Source organism: Salvia splendens, chromosome 18 (assembly GCF_004379255.2).
Source record: "Salvia splendens isolate huo1 chromosome 18, SspV2, whole genome shotgun sequence".
NCBI classification, from domain to species: Eukaryota; Viridiplantae; Streptophyta; class Magnoliopsida; order Lamiales; family Lamiaceae; genus Salvia; species Salvia splendens.
Window position 1 is genome coordinate 4,221,920 of NC_056049.1, and position 15,486 is coordinate 4,237,405.

Here is a 15,486-nt window from a genome sequence, read left to right on the forward strand (position 1 = left end):
GACGGATGAAGTATTAATTTATTGAAATTGTAATTTGTTTGATGACTATTTTATATTCTTTTCATTTTAAATGTGTAAAATATTATACCCTCCCGGTCTCAACTAAGCTGAGTCGTATTCCTTTTTGTAATGTACCAACTAAGTTGAGTAATTTTTTTTTGACAAAAAACAAAACATCCAATCATTATTACTTTATTCCATCAACTACTCTACTATGTCTTCATCTTTCCTATTTTATTCCTCCCTCTTACTTTTCAACACAATTTCTTAATCTATGTGCCCAGAAATTTTGTCTCAACTTAGTTGGAACACAGTGAGTATTAATTAGCATTTGTATTTTTTTATTTGTAAATACTTGAAATATAAACATATGTATATTTACTAACATGTTAATATATACTCCATTCGCCACACTCTAAATGACACTTTCTAAATATAGAAATATCACTCTTTCTACTTTTTCCTCCTCTCTTATCTTATTCTCTACTTTTGCAATATCGTGCTATACTTGCTCCCACGCTGGATGTTGTTGATGAGGTTAACAAGTTTCTGAGAAGATGTTTGATTTCTATGTTTTGTTGATTGAATTTATAATGAACTATTTACTTTTTCAAATAATTTTATTTATTTACTTTGGTATTTACTATTTCTCAATCTCTTGTTTGTATATCATATTCGATTTCTATTTTTCCCCACATATCCTTTTGTTATAGTGGATTGATAGATTGATAGATGTAGAAGTATGTTTTTTAAATCTTTATAATCTTATGAATACAAACTTTAAATAGTTTCTATTCTTGATTTGCAATAACTTTTACATTTTTCTATATATTTTTTAATTTAATTTAATTTCTTTTAATTATATTTTCTTATTTTTTGAAAATTAGTACGGGTGGTAAAAGTAGTTGATATAATAGTACTAAAGATTAAAATAAATATTGTTAAATTTAAAAAACCAAAATTCAGTTTGTTCCTAACATTCCTTCTCAAGCCAAAAACCCTAGCCCCTAAAACCCCTCCATTTCTCAACCTTCGTTTCACACTTTCACCCAAAACCCTCAAACACATCCATGTCTTCATACTATCAAATGATTCATACAAATCAATCGGCATTTCTCTGAGAACTTCCCACATCAACTCACACACTGCGATCATAAATGTTTAAAATTTCTAGAATGAAATCACTCCTCGCTATCAGTCCATCCTTCTCCAATTCCGTCGCTGCCGCAGCTTCTTTCAACCTCTACTTTCATTCCAGACCTTCCACTCTTCTTCGCACAAGGACCAAGATTAACCTCTCCAAAAACCCCAATTTTTATCCGGCCATATTTTCGGCCAATTCAGTCAGTAAGTATGCAAATGTATCTAGTAATAGTAGTCAAAGTCGAGGATTATGCACCGATGGACGTTCATCTGGTGAGATTCATGTGATTGTGGGACCCATGTTCGCCGGGAAGACCACCACCCTCCTTAAGAGAATGAAGTCCGAGAGCAATAATGGCAGGTTCGATTCATATCCTTCCTTGTTGGCTTTTATTGTTTTATTTGTTAAATTTGCGAACATTGTTGATTTAGTTAACCAATTATTGTTTTTTTGCAATCGGCTCATTTTTTTTTCAATTGGCCTGCTAATTTTCATCATAGAGAGATTAATTTTTGAGCCGTGTTGGACCTTGAGGGTTGTAGAATTGATAGTAAACACCCAATGGTCCCATCCGTTGGTTGCCTTGGGCGTTCCTTAAGTTTGGAGTCTTATACTTCAGTTCAGAATCTAGGATTTGATGCTATTTTGAGTTTAAAGGTTGGATTAATTGTCACTATTGAGATATCCCCAGATTTCAGGGTAACATAGAGAATTCCGGCCAGTTGGATAGAACATTGAAGGATCTCTGTTTCACTGGGAGAGTTAAAGAAGCTGTTGGAATATTATGCTGCACGGGAATGCAAGTACATTCCGACACATATTCACTTGTCTTGCAAGAGTGCATATTTAGGAAGGAATATAAGCAGGGCAGAAGAATTCATTGGCAAATGGTGGCCTTTGGATTTGTTCCGGATGAGTATCTAAAGATCAAGATTCTGATCCTGTATGCAAAGTCTGGAGATTTGGGTTCAGCACACATACTTTTTGACATGTTGCGAAAGAGAAATTTGATTTCGTGGAATGCATTAATTGCAGGATACGTGCAAAAGGGGATGGACGAGGTGGGCTTGAGTCTGTATCATAGGATGAGGCAGCTCGGTTGGATGCCTGACCAGTACACCTTTGCGTCTGTGTTCAGGGCATGTTCTTCCCTAGCTTTCCTGGAACAGGGAAAACTTGCCCATGGTGTACTGATTAAGAGTCAAATTAACAGTAACATTGTAGTTAATAGTGCACTTATGGATATGTATTTCAAATGCAGTAGCCCTTTTGATGGGTTTAAAGTATTTGATACGTCTTTGGACAGGAATGTCATAATTTGGACTTCATTAATATCTGGATATGGCCTCAATGGAAGAGTATCCGAGGTTTTGGATTTTTTTCATCAGATGATAAATGAAGGTATCAAACCAAACCAAATCACATTTCTTGCTGTACTTTCCGCATGCAGCCATGGAGGGCTGGTGGATAAAGGGTGGGAATACTTTTCTTCAATGATGAGAGACTATGGTGTTCAGCCAAGAGGAAAGCATTACGCTGTTATGGTTGATCTTTTAGGCCGTGCTGGTAGGTTAGAGGAGGCTTATGCATTCGTCCAAACATCACCTTATAAAGAGCACCCCGCAGTATGGGGTGCTTTACTTGGTGCGTGTAAAATTCATGGAAATATGGATATGGTGAAACTTGCTGCGAAGAACTTCTTTGTGTTAGAACCCGAAAATGCTGGAAAGTATGTAGTCCTGTCTAATGCTTATGCGACGTTTGGTTTATGGAAGAATGTCGCAGAGATAAGGAGGGTAATGAAGGGGTCAGGGATAAAAAAGGAGCCTGGTCATAGCATGATAGAGGTACGAAAGGAGGCCCATTTCTTCTTTATGGGACATAATACTCATAGTGAGACAGAACAGATTCATTGGCTGATTAGAGAATTAGCCTTTATTATGAAAGATGTTGTTGATGCTCCGGACTTCAGTATTGAATTGGAGTAAAATTACAAGTAGTTCATAAGGTGATCAGATTTGAGCTACAGTTTTTCAGTAGCACATATGCTCATGGCTCATCAGTGGTGGGTGAGACATGGAAATGTTAGATGGATGTGCTGTATTTTTGGCTAACAACTAATCAATACGGACAATTGGACTACTATGTTAAGAAGAAATACAAACTTTCCGCATAAAGACAACATGGTGCACAGTATATAAAGGTAGGGAGGGGTGCACAGGAAGAGAACCCTTTATCTGATGACTTTGACTTAACACATCTTTCTTCATTTTTGGTGGCTCATTATTCCTCTTTTATGCATATTTTGAAACTGATCTCATCCTTATCTGTGTGAACCTATCTTTTCCTTATATTCTTGTATCAAATCTTAGTTAGGGCTATGATTTTGCAGAAATGTAGCCGTAATAAAATCGAACAAAGACAATAGGTATGCGTTAGATTCTATTGTGACGCATGATGGAGAAAAGTTGCCGTGCATACCTTTAGCGAATCTCTCATCAGTTCGAGAAAAGCTGGGTGCTGAATTGTATGATAAGGTCTGGTCATCTTCACTCTATTTCTTTGACCTGGAAATACTCTGCAATTCCTACATGTTAGCTAATATTGCACTTTTCCCAACAAACAGCTAGACGTGATTGGTATCGATGAGGCTCAGTTTTTCGAAGACTTGTACGACTTCTGCTGCAAAGCTGCGGATCATGATGGGAAGACTGTAATAATAGCTGGTTTGGATGGTGATTACTTAAGGTGGTGCTTTATCTTCGACTATAACACTAGTAACAAAGGCTACCTTCTCTTACATTTTGTGTATTGTTGTTTGTAGAAGGAGCTTCGGTTCAGTACTCGATGTGATCCCCATTGCTGATTCAGTTACCAAACTGAGTGCCCGGTGCGAGGTTTGTGGTAAACGGGCACTGTTTACATTGAGGAAGACGGATGAGACGAAAACTGAAGTTATTGCCGGGGCAGATGTATATATGCCTGTTTGCCGCAACCATTATGTAAGCGGACAAGTGGTTAAAGAGGCTACCAAAGCTGTGCTCGACTCTCACAACCTCAAGATTAGCTCAGTTTTATAGGCCTTCGCGTTTGATCTTTTTCGTGATTTCTGGTGTTTTCGATTTTACAAACATCTGCCACTGCCTGTATTAATCTGATTAGTATGTAGTATTAGTAGTAGTAGCTATGAATAACTATGTTACATTCTACGTATTATTACTGCTTAATTATTGTCTCCAACATATTTGAGCTTTCCATACTCTGGAATATCTCCTCCCCTCTTTAATCAATGTATAAAAAAATTTAGATTTCCACATTATAAACAAAAATACAATTTTTTGCTTTCATTGAGAGTTGAACTCAAGACCTCCCGCTTACTAAACGGGTGCTCTAACCAACTGAGCTATGAAAGCTTTGTTGGTGGGTAGTATAATTTTATGATTATAGCTTATTTGAATACAGTTATACTTTGATGATAACTTAGGAATCATACTATAATGAATTAGATTTAAATTTATTTCATAGATTATCTGAATACATAAACAAATAGTTATTTCAATAATTTTGTTAAAAAGGTAAGTTATCAAAGAAAATAAAATCTTAATTTGGAAAACCAGTTGCACAAAAAATGGTTGTAGTATCATTTTATACAAATACCTACATGAGAATCTCAGCATACAGTATCAAAAAATTACATATAAGAGCTATACATGGATTGACAAGAACCCCATTACAGCTACAACCTTCTCCAAACCAAAGTATTTTTCTTGTAAGCAGTGGTTGCATCCTTCAAGAACCCGAGCACAATCTTCCCGCACTTCGTCTGGTTCAACTCTCTTCTGTAAGGCTCCAGAGTCTTCATCAGAAGCTCGCACAGCCGCTCAAGCCCGCGTTCCTTCAATCAACACATTCCAATCATAAAAAAATATTCAATGATTGTTAGGTCAATGGGACAACAAGAATAGCACCTTAGTCTCCTTGAAAGCCTTTTGAATGACATAGTTCCCATACAGATCTTGAGCAAGCAGCATTGGTGCTTGAGGTGTTATAATGATTTCCTTCACCACATACACTAATCCAAGATCTGAAGCCATCATGCACTTCTCCACCACATGGCTGCCTCCTCTCTGCTGAGAGAGCTCCACAATCCTCCCTCGGAGGCCTAGCACCACCAACGAACTCAGAGTGGGCTCGTTCCTCAGGGAGAGAAGGCACTGCACGACATAGTTCCCATACTCATGGAACGAGAGCTCAGCCGAGCAAGCTGCTATGGTGTTGAGAAGCCTTAGCCTCTCTCCCCCACTGATTTTTTCGATTAGTTCATTTAGTGATATGCATCCCACTTTGTCCTTGGCAAGATCTTGGCAGTAGAGTATTGCTTGCTCATATAAAACTTTGTTAGGTTGAAGGAAGCAATCGAAGCAGGTCTGGATCACTGATTTTGCTGTGTCATCAGTCATCATGGCCAAAAACTGAGTGGAGAAGATCTGTGTTATGGCTAAGGCTTGGCTTGGCTTCTTCACCCTTTTGATGAGCTTGCAAATCGAACTTGCTCTGTCGAAACAATGCTATTAGAGGAAGGGATAGATACAAAGAGAGTTTGCTAATTGGAAGCGAAAAACAACAAAATTAACACACCCTTGTTTGCAGAATGCAGCATTGATGAAGGATTGGCTTGACAGCAACACGTCTTCGACGATCAAGTCCAACTGGTTGGAACGACACGAGCCAACCAGCTTTTTGAAGACGCTGGAGAGGGCTTGGTCCGTCATGAGAGGGAGATAGGAGCCCTGCATGATCAAAAGAAGCATGTTTATGTCCACAGGGTCTCCTCTCTTGAGAAGCTCTTGCAACCAGCTTAGGTCGATTTGGGGCCCGGATTCGACGTTGCTCGTTGATCCAACGTCGCAGCCTGTGTACACCACATTGTTTGTGATCGAACTGAATCCATTATCAGGGACAAAGTTTGAGTCTTGATCAAGAAAGAGTTGGTTATTCTTGGATGTTGATGGAGGGAAAACCCCTGGTTTGTAGTCAAACTCTAGTCCTACAAAATCAAGAAAATCAATGTAATAAACCTTAAACCCTAATTGATGAAAGATGAGAGTGCATTTCACCTTGCTCCGGCAAACAAGATTTATCAGCGACGGCGGTGGCGGTGGGGGCTGCCAATTCCAAATTGCCGTCGCTGCACATCTTGAAATTCCCAAAACGGAGGGAGAAGGATTGGGCGTGATTGGGAGTTGGATTATCCATGCTGGAAGAGGGAGAAGGATTCATGATGATGGGGTAATATTTGGAGGAAGAATTGGTTAAATAGAGAGGTTTGGTTGTGAATTTGAATGTGATTTGGATTAGGGTTTTGACTGTAATGAATTGACTAAGAAGGAGGGGAGGTTTTGTGAAGATGGAGATGACCGTTAATTGCTATTTTAGTGGGATTCGAAGTTGAGTTAACTCCACACTCAACTTCTACTTATATTATGGAAACTCTCCCTTCTTTTTTTCTTTTTTTTTCTCTTTTGTAGTTATTTATTGTGAAGATTATAGAGATGGTAAGTTGGAAGTTAACAAAATCTAATTTGGAATATTTTTTAAAGACCAATTTGGAGTTGTATTTGGAGACGACTCAAACTCGTGATAAAGTAAATGCTAAACTAGTATATTAATTGGAATTTATCAGTGATATACTTGCAATAATTTAATAGCATGATAGATTAAGATATCTTACAATCCAATCAAAGTAACATTATTTCAAATCTTTTTAAACAAGTTGAATGAAAAAAATAATGTCTAGGGGGCTAGGGAATATATATCTCAATTTTTCACATCATTAAATTTACACAAATTTAGATGTGACGTAGTTGTCGTTACTACATGCAAAGCAAATTTGTAGCATGTGCACACAACTATTATATAGATATCGGTGATGACATAATTAAATAGGCGAAGACATCAGACATAAAAGAAAACATACTTAGGTTATAAAAACAACTTGTGAAAAATCTTGATTAGTTGCAATTTTGTATATTAATAGATCATAATAAGTTTTGTCAAAATAATGAGGTAAAAAGAAATTGAAAGTACATTTCTTTAGTCACATAGACAATCTTATGGTTTTCAAGTCTTATTAAGATTAAAAAAGTTCAAATAATTATTAATCATGAATTAAAACAATTATTGAGTGCCCATGTTAAAAACGCTTAGTAAAAACGAATCTTTTCTCGACAATTCATTTATTTATTTTTTGGTAAAAGTGATTATTAAAAAAAAGCGTGTTAGACTGCCAGCTAGTACTTACTAAATATAAATAATTGGAATCTGAAAAACGTGACTTATAAATAATTGGCCAAGTTTTAAAAACATTGGTTGCTCTAGAAAGAACACTTCATCTCGAACATCCTACATTTACATATATCATAACAAAGGGTATTCTAAAAGCTAGGGATTAGAAATAATTTTAGTCAAATAATTGTGCCTACAGCCTAGAGGTCCATTACAAAGAATAAAACTGAATATTGTAAAAAAAGAGAAGTCACAAACAAACTCACTGTGAATAAATAAAAAAAAGTCACAGAAAAACAGAGGTGGCAAAGAATGTCAGGTTCTGGAATCAGGTATAGCCAATGATACCTTTCAACACCATTAAAAAAAAGACACTTTACACGTAGAGTCATCTCTAATACAAACCTACAAGAGTTACTAATCATCTCCACGCAGAAGCTGTAGCTAAAGGTCTATTCTTCCATCCAAGATACAGAGCACCATCGCCGAGCTCCGCACTTCTGTAATTTGAGCTATATTCTCTCAACATGTCCCTCACCGAATTGCTAACCGACGGGCTGAGCCGTAGCTGGGAGAATCCGGCCATCGCCAGTCGCATCCTCCACTTGCCAAACACCTCGTGCCTCTCCACCCTCTCGACCCCCTCGCAGGCTATTATGTTGACGACGTCCTTTGCCACGCAGTGCTCCTCCGTGTTAATCCGCTGTCTGTCGTCCCTCGGGCGTCCTGCGTCGATGGACTCGAACATTGCTGTATAGTAGTCAAGGGTTTCAGCGAATCTCTGGGTGAAAGTAGAGGTATTAGTGTTGGATTCTTGCTCAACGAGGGTCACGATCTTGGGTGACAAGCTTTTGATTAGTCGGAGGAGGCGGTCCCGATGATTCGTAGTGCTCACACTCTCGTCTGGCATGTGATGCAGTATGTAAGGGAAATTCACGGCCAGGGCTTCCCCGTGGCGGACTTTGAGATGCTCTAGTTGGACTTGACACCCCGACATAGCTGCACCATTAAATTCAAATGGTACCCCACACGACTGGGCCAGTTGTGCTAGCTTCTGACCGACTAACTCGAGTCCTCCGCCTCGGGCATGAGCTGAATCTGAATCATCAACACCGGTGATGCGAATGTATGGGGGCCCACCAGGCCGACGCGAAAGAGCTTGAATCAAGGACATCCACTGACTACCTTGAGCAATCTGGAAATCAATTATGTGGATCCGGTTTTCGTTTTCCATGGCTTCCCCAATGATGACATTTGATGACATGTAAGCAAACTTATAGTACGGGACGATTTGATAGAGCACGCCCATGTACGACATCAGTTCCAAACTCGTTGGCTCTTTGCACTTCAGCTTTTTGTAAATTATACTTCCAGATGATAACAGCCTAGCCCTGAGTCCTTCCAACATGTATGCACCCAATCTTTGTGCAGGCTCACCAGATACCGAAACATTCTTCTCCAATATCTCCATCATAGCTTCCGCAGCTGATATCGCAACCTGTCTGTCCGACATAGATATGGTATCAGCTTCTGATACGATTTCAGCACAGGCAAGAAGCAACTGTTTGAGGTCCATATGAGGGGCCATTTCCAAGATTCTGTTGTATCTTGTGAAGGGAGAAGGTTGTGAAACTACACCGTTGAAGGTTCCACTATCATCTGTATCAGATTCGGGACCCAAAAGTTCGTTCCTCAATACCCACAGCGCATGGAGCATCTTGTTTTCATCATCAACCCCAGAGCACCCACTCAGAGGTGAACCGTAAGTATTATCAGATGGTTGATAAAGATCGGATGCATACGACAGAGAACCCTGGGGAGAAAATGGACTTCTATTGGAAGAGACACTTATAGCTGACGGTGAACTGTAGGTAGCATAATCAATGGCTGGAGTTGATTCCAAAGTGAAGAACTGGTCAGGGTAAGTTTGAGAAGAAACTTCATTTCCATGGCTTCTGCTACCGGTTGAGTCATTGTTCAGAATTTGAAAAGTTGAACTGCCGTATGAGTCATTCTGCTGCATAGGCTGATTGTAAAAGCTTTGGAAAGAGGCAGATGTTTGGTATGTTTGCATCGGAAGTAAAACTGCAGCCAACTTGCTTAACAACACGGGACTTCCAGTGAGGTATACTTGGATATACGATACAATGATATGACTCACGGGTTACGTCATTCACGTATAATATGCATCTCCTCCTAAATTAATAGCAAAACTCCTGCGGACACAAAAGGAAACAACAAAACCATATTAGCTACATTCACTCCAAAACTAGAGACCTTGATGGAGAGAAAGAACTAAAACCATAAATTTGCCAATAGAAATTTCAAATAGGTGTATGTATTCCATCAAAAGAAGTTCTTGATTCAGCTTAGACGATACATTTCCTAAGCCTGGCACAGCCATAAATCACACTTCCGCAATTAGAACTTTTTAGTGTAGAAATTGAAGTACCTAATGAGGTTCCCCAAAGTCTTAGTAAGTTTATTAAAGACACCAATGAAGCATACAAATATGATTATTTAAAAAAAAAACTACTAGATCCCGAAAAGGAAAACCAAATAACAGATGAGTTCTTTCAATAATTTGTTATCAGTATTCATTTTCTTATTGTGGGAGAAAAATAGCATTTAATCCCAAAGCTGCTCTATTTATTTGCTCAAGTACCAACATAATTAAGCTTTGAGTTAAATACCATAAATGCAGATGCACAACCAGCAATCATAAAAAGTAAACCCCCAATAATTCTCTGCGTAATTTGCCACTTTGACTTAACCATGGATTATAAAGTACTCCTACCAAAAAGATAAATTAAGAGAACCTATAAAATGTAAATTACTGCAAAAACCAGAACATATTCCGATTCGCATAAGATGAAATATCCTGTTTAACTCACGGATCGATCTTCTAAGAACAAGAATAAAAATCTAAAAGTATGTTTTCGGCTGTTGCCTGCTTTACACTTTTCCAACAAAAATAACATAAAACAGAAGCAACTCATGATCTAAAACTATGCAAAAAGCAAAAAATTGAAATTAACATACAGAAATCAAAAATAACATAAAACAGAAGCAACTCATGATCTAAAACTCTGCAAAAAGTAAAAAATTGAAATTAACATACAGAAATCCATAGAATATGAGACACCAAATCTCGATTTTCCTCTTCAATCCTCATAAAGTGCGAAAATCACAGATATACAGTTGAAAATTTTATCCGTGGATACACACACCAAAAATAGGATGCATTCATCGGAAAACTAACAAGTTTGCATTCAAACAGCATACCTGAACTTGTAGCGCGTAGAATATTTCAGCTGGAATCGTTCTGGATGAGAGAGGAAGTTGTTTAATCTGTTTTTGCTTTTTGATGCTTTGAGAAGAAATGATGAATAAAATGGAGAATTAAAAGTGAGATTAATTATATAGTTGGTCAACATTCAATATGCCCTTCACCTGTTCAATTATAACGCAAATGCCACTAGTGGCGTGTAGACTTACCCTGATAGAGTGATAATTACACATCATGTGCGTATGTGATAAATTATTCTTTTTATCAATTCATGTTTTCTTTCTTAAATAACACCCTCTCACTCCTATGAAGTAAAATCATAGCTTAGTCAGACTTAGAAAAAATATCCGATGCGTATGTTGACTCTGTATTGTTCCACATACTAGAGTATATACCATTTATATAAACTAAGAACAAACTATTTGCAAGAACGTATTCAATCTAAGCTTATCATATTGCAAATAGATTCCCCAATGCTAAGAGAATTTCAGTTAATTAAAATTCTCGATGTATAATCGAAATTAAGATGGAAGAAGTCTTTGAACACAAGAAGCAGGGGTCGCGTTAGAGTAATACTAATTTACAATAATAACTAATAACTTTCAATTATTTGTATTAAAATTATCAAGACAAAGACATAATTATATCAATATAACATGAAGTAAGTTTAAATATCAACACAAAGACATAAGTTTATCAAAACAAGAAGATTGATGTTGATATTTTTAACGTACAAAATTAAAATTAGTTATTAATTATTACTGTAAATTAGTTAGTATTTGATCACACACCCAAAAAAAAAAGTAGTAATTCTCATTCTCGAAATCGCTTTTTGAGCTTTGTGTTCCATGAAAACTTAAATATAGTATGAGTTTTAATTGTGTAGGATTTTGGTAACTTTCAAGGCTCAGTGTCCGAAGAGTATTTTATAGAAGAAGCACCAACAAAATATCATTACTCATAAAATAAGAATTTTACGTTAATTATAAATATTGAATTGAACTTATATGACCAAGAAGTTCAGTAGGCCTGGGATTTCTTTGCCCCGAACCTTCATTTGTTCAATAATGATAAAGAGAAGCAAGTTGTGTATATAGGTTGCCTTTGATAATTAATTACACATCGTAGGTAGTCCATTGACATTATTATTATGTGGACAAAAATAAAATCCTAAATTTGGAAAAACAAGCTAGAAGACAAAAGCCGTAAGTAACCGACATTTCGTCGTCAAATGGCCTACTCGTAATTATATGCCAAACTAAGGGTTATTTGTGTTTTCCAATTACATCATTTTGTGACGTGTGTTTTGACAGCCAACTTCGAAATTTCCGTTACTTTGTACTTTGTAGTAGAGTGGAGTAGATAATCATTTTTTTGTCTTAACGCGCTACGACGGAAGTGACGGCGTAGCTGCTCACTGTTCCGCTGTTACCGACGGATCATGCAATTTATTTCTTCCTACTTTTTTGCATTTAAGAGTATCCACCATAGGCACCCTATAAAAAAAAAAGCATCACGATGAAAGTCAAATCCTACATTACCAATTAAAAAAAGTTATGAGAGTTAGAAAAAAAAATAAGTTCACTACCGATAATAGGAAGAACATACTCTACATCATTCCTAGCTTGCGGCGCAGATCATTGATCATCCACTTGAGGTATTCGGTTTTACACGGGTCCTCGCACTGCATGAGGGCGTGGTGCGTGTCCAACAACGTCTTTCGGTTGGCGGCCTCCACCACTGGCGTATCCAGCTAATAACAAGTGTACCCCCAAAATAATGTGTACTTAATGTATTAATGATACTTCTCTAGCAAAAACCTTATGTGGTCTAGCGGTTATTGTGTCATTTCTCCACAAGATGGACCTGTGTTCGATTCCCCATTGTCTCTTATATCTGGATGAGGCATACTCTAGGTTGCTTTTGAATGTAAGTATCAGGTAAATGTATTTTATTATATTTTTATATCTCATTTATATTTTTAATGTATGTGTATGAATTTTTTTTCTATGAATTTTTTTTCTATTTTTATTTTAGATATTAGGTAGTTGCATTTTATTTTATTTTTTTATTAATATTTTAATACTTTGATATGAATTTGGAAATTAAATTAGTCGTCATGTTTTTATTAGATGTTAGATAGTTTACACTTTTTATTCTTTTGTTCTATTATTGTGTTATAACTATTTTTATGTGATACTAATGCTTAGCTTAATTATTGACTTTAAAATTGAATATTGATGTTATTTTAAATATTATTGTATTTTTAATGTGTTATATTTAATACTCCTTCGTCCATGAAAAATAAATAAAGATTGTGAATGTCACTGATTTTAATATATAATTAGTAAAGTAAGAGAGAGCTAGGAAAAAGTAAGAAAGATGGAGAGAAAAGGTAGTGGAATGAGTGTTAGTGAATTGTTGGGTCCATATTTAGAATCATGTGTAAGGTTAGTATTGGTTGAAAACTTTCCTTTTAAAACTTATTCTATTTTTCGTGGATGGACCAAAATAGCAAAACTTGTCTATTTTTCGTGGATGGAGGGAGTATAAAATTCGCACCCCCAATTCAAAATATCTGGATTCGCCACTGGCCTCCACCAACTCCGCGTAGGCATATCCCGTAGCCGAAGTCGGCGGCCAGGGTCCGGGTCGCGATCGGGGCCGGGGCCGGTGAGGATGTCGCCTTCGCCTTGCCCTTGTTCTTGGCAACCTTGCTGCCAATGGGACGCCGGGAGGACATCGGTGTGACGGAACTCTCATCCTCGTACATCAGTTGGTTGAGGTCCATCGGAGATGCGCCGCTGTCGCTGCTCGTATAATCACCGGCGGCGGTGTTCTTCGCCCTCTTCGCCGCAGCCGATAGGGGCAGAATCCCTCCTTGGAACTTCTACTTGTCCTTCAAAAGGAGCCAGGAGTTGTAATGCTTGAAATCGCCGTACAATGAAATGTAAGACGCAACCGCTTTATCGCAGACATCCGTCAAACTCTCACCGCTGCCCTTCTCCCTCAAGCACTTCTCGTACTCCGACGAGAACAAATTGACATGCTTCTTCACCTGATCTCAGTGCTTGCGGAACTGCTCCCTATGGCCCTTGTAGGCAGCCGGCGGCTTGGCCTCGTTGTAGCGATCAGCGATGCGCTCCCAGTACGCGAATTGCTTTTGGTTGTTGGCAAACACCCGGTCCTCTGAAATATCAATCCAACACCTCGTCAAGACGATGGTTTCATCCGGGTTGTAGTTCATCCTCCCTGGGGCGAACTCTTCATTCTTCTCCGGAAGCGGCAACTTCTGGGTCCTTTACTTGTTCCGCTTCTTCTTGGTGGTGGAGCCCAAGGCGGCGGCGGCGAAGCTAGAGGCGCGGCGGGGTGGGGCGGGGGCGCGGGTGGGAGACAGTTCCATGTCTGACTGCCCGTACGAATCCGTGCTGAAATCGGGATCGTACTGGGTGTTGGAGACGATGGGCCGGTATTCATCAGGGTTTGTACCCGGCTACCGTGCACCACCACCGAACATTGGACTATTCGGACTTGGGTAATCACCGGGATTCATTGTGGTGTATGGAAGAGGGAGATAGAGAATAGAGAATAGAGAATGAGATAGAGAATAAGAGTGAATGGAAGAGTGAAAGGAAGTATAAAATGGTGTATATATATAAATTTTGAAGAATAAAAAAAGGAAAACACGTTGCATCGTCCGCGGTATTATCCGTGTCGCCCACAGTGGGGTGGACGATACCGCGGACGATGGGCCTTCGACCACGCATCGCCCGCGGACGATGTATAGGGCGCGGACTATGGATGTGCCATCATCCGCCCCACTGTGAATGCTCTAAATATTTCCGAAGATGATCTATTCTTTAGACAATACGAGATTTTATGTAGTTTTATTTTGTGTATTAGGTGGGGGAAATAAATTAAAAGAGAAAATAAAATAGAGATAAATGAATTTTATTTTTAATAATGAGGATTCTTGAGTGGGACAAATTAAAAAGGAAAGTGAGTAAAACAAATAAAATACTAGGATTAGTTTCTACCATCACACTGTATATTAATGGATTGTAGACTTTTCATTGAATTTAGTTTAATGAATAGTAGTATAAGTATTTTTGCATACTTCCCACTATTACGAGAAATAGTTTAAATCGTGAATGATACACGTTCAATATATTTTATTGTATTTTAGTGAATTGTAGAATTTTCATTCAATTTAGTAGTATAGGTATTTTTGCATACTTTCCACAATTTCGTACGAAAAATAATCTAAATCGTGAATGATACGAGTTTAATACTACATTTTATTGTAATTAATAAAACGAGAGACATATAGAGAATATGTGAGTTGTGGTGGATCTAGGATCCGAAAAAAGACCAGAAAGATCACTACACTTCGTCCCCTAGTACCACAAAAACATGCTTCAAATGAAAACTCCGAAATAATGTAAGAAATTATAAAAGATCATTCATTAGTATCGCTAGCTATAAATATGTTATGCTTGGGACAAACTCACTCATTTTTTTATATCTGCAGATACATGGCGTAACCTTAAATACAATAAATTTTTTCATTTTTAAATAAACTAAACTCACTAACTTTTCTTTACAGTCAATCGTCAAGTTTGACATAAAGTAGCAGTAATAAATTATGAAAAATGTACAGAATAGAAAATTTTCAAATCAAATGACATGAATGAACAGTGCACAATATAGGAGTAATTCATAATTGTCGTTGCTGTGTTACTACAATTTTGCAGTCATAATCTCATCA

At 37.7% G+C, this 15,486-nt stretch overlaps 3 protein-coding genes and 1 non-coding gene across 5 annotated transcripts; 1 reads left to right on the forward strand and 3 right to left on the reverse strand.

The window, feature by feature from the left end:
- The first annotated feature begins 977 nt into the window (after positions 1-977).
- On the forward strand, positions 978-4,371 carry LOC121777722 (thymidine kinase a-like). 2 transcript variants are annotated; one of them, XM_042175067.1, is made up of 4 exons: positions 978-1,504; positions 3,537-3,681; positions 3,771-3,892; positions 3,969-4,371. In XM_042175067.1, exons 1-4 carry the CDS (start codon positions 1,158-1,160, stop codon positions 4,222-4,224), a joined length of 870 nt encoding a protein of 289 aa, XP_042031001.1. In that variant the 5' UTR covers positions 978-1,157; the 3' UTR covers positions 4,225-4,371. The 2 variants fall into 2 exon arrangements, 1 of the variants encoding a protein (XP_042031001.1); XR_006045556.1 differs by lacking the exons at positions 978-1,504; positions 3,771-3,892; positions 3,969-4,371 and adding an exon at positions 1,511-3,347 and having other exon boundaries at positions 3,537-3,678.
- Positions 4,372-4,483: 112 nt separating this feature from the next.
- On the reverse strand, positions 4,484-4,557 carry TRNAT-AGU. The gene has a single exon. It is a non-coding gene; the product is annotated as a tRNA-Thr (tRNA).
- Positions 4,558-4,741: 184 nt separating this feature from the next.
- On the reverse strand, positions 4,742-6,597 carry LOC121776031 (putative pumilio homolog 10). The gene is made up of 4 exons (XM_042173145.1): positions 6,262-6,597; positions 5,783-6,191; positions 5,113-5,698; positions 4,742-5,039 (listed from the first exon to the last, which is right to left on the reverse strand). Exons 1-4 carry the CDS (start codon positions 6,422-6,424, stop codon positions 4,881-4,883), a joined length of 1,317 nt encoding a protein of 438 aa, XP_042029079.1. The 5' UTR covers positions 6,425-6,597; the 3' UTR covers positions 4,742-4,880.
- A 1,082-nt stretch (positions 6,598-7,679) lies between these two features.
- On the reverse strand, positions 7,680-10,812 carry LOC121777582 (scarecrow-like protein 13). Its single transcript, XM_042174879.1, has 2 exons — positions 10,715-10,812; positions 7,680-9,645 (listed from the first exon to the last, which is right to left on the reverse strand). Exon 2 carries the CDS (start codon positions 9,501-9,503, stop codon positions 7,851-7,853), a length of 1,653 nt encoding a protein of 550 aa, XP_042030813.1. The 5' UTR covers positions 9,504-9,645; positions 10,715-10,812; the 3' UTR covers positions 7,680-7,850.
- Positions 10,813-15,486: the final 4,674 nt, after the last annotated feature.

Excerpts from the sequence above, each read along its gene's own strand:
- LOC121777722 (XM_042175067.1), top strand. The coding sequence starts at position 1,158 with ATGTTTAAAATTTCTAGAATGAAATCACTCCTCGCTATCAGTCCATCC. Across the intron at positions 1,505-3,536 it reads TCCGAGAGCAATAATGGCAG|AAATGTAGCCGTAATAAAAT; the intron begins GTTCGATTCATA and ends ATGATTTTGCAG. Across the intron at positions 3,682-3,770 it reads GTGCTGAATTGTATGATAAG|CTAGACGTGATTGGTATCGA; the intron begins GTCTGGTCATCT and ends CCCAACAAACAG.
- LOC121776031 (XM_042173145.1), bottom strand. The coding sequence starts at position 6,424 with ATGAATCCTTCTCCCTCTTCCAGCATGGATAATCCAACTCCCAATCAC. Across the intron at positions 6,192-6,261 it reads ATCTTGTTTGCCGGAGCAAG|GACTAGAGTTTGACTACAAA; the intron begins GTGAAATGCACT and ends TTGATTTTGTAG. Across the intron at positions 5,699-5,782 it reads GCTGCATTCTGCAAACAAGG|AGCAAGTTCGATTTGCAAGC; the intron begins GTGTGTTAATTT and ends TTGTTTCGACAG.
- LOC121777582 (XM_042174879.1), bottom strand. The coding sequence starts at position 9,503 with ATGCAAACATACCAAACATCTGCCTCTTTCCAAAGCTTTTACAATCAG.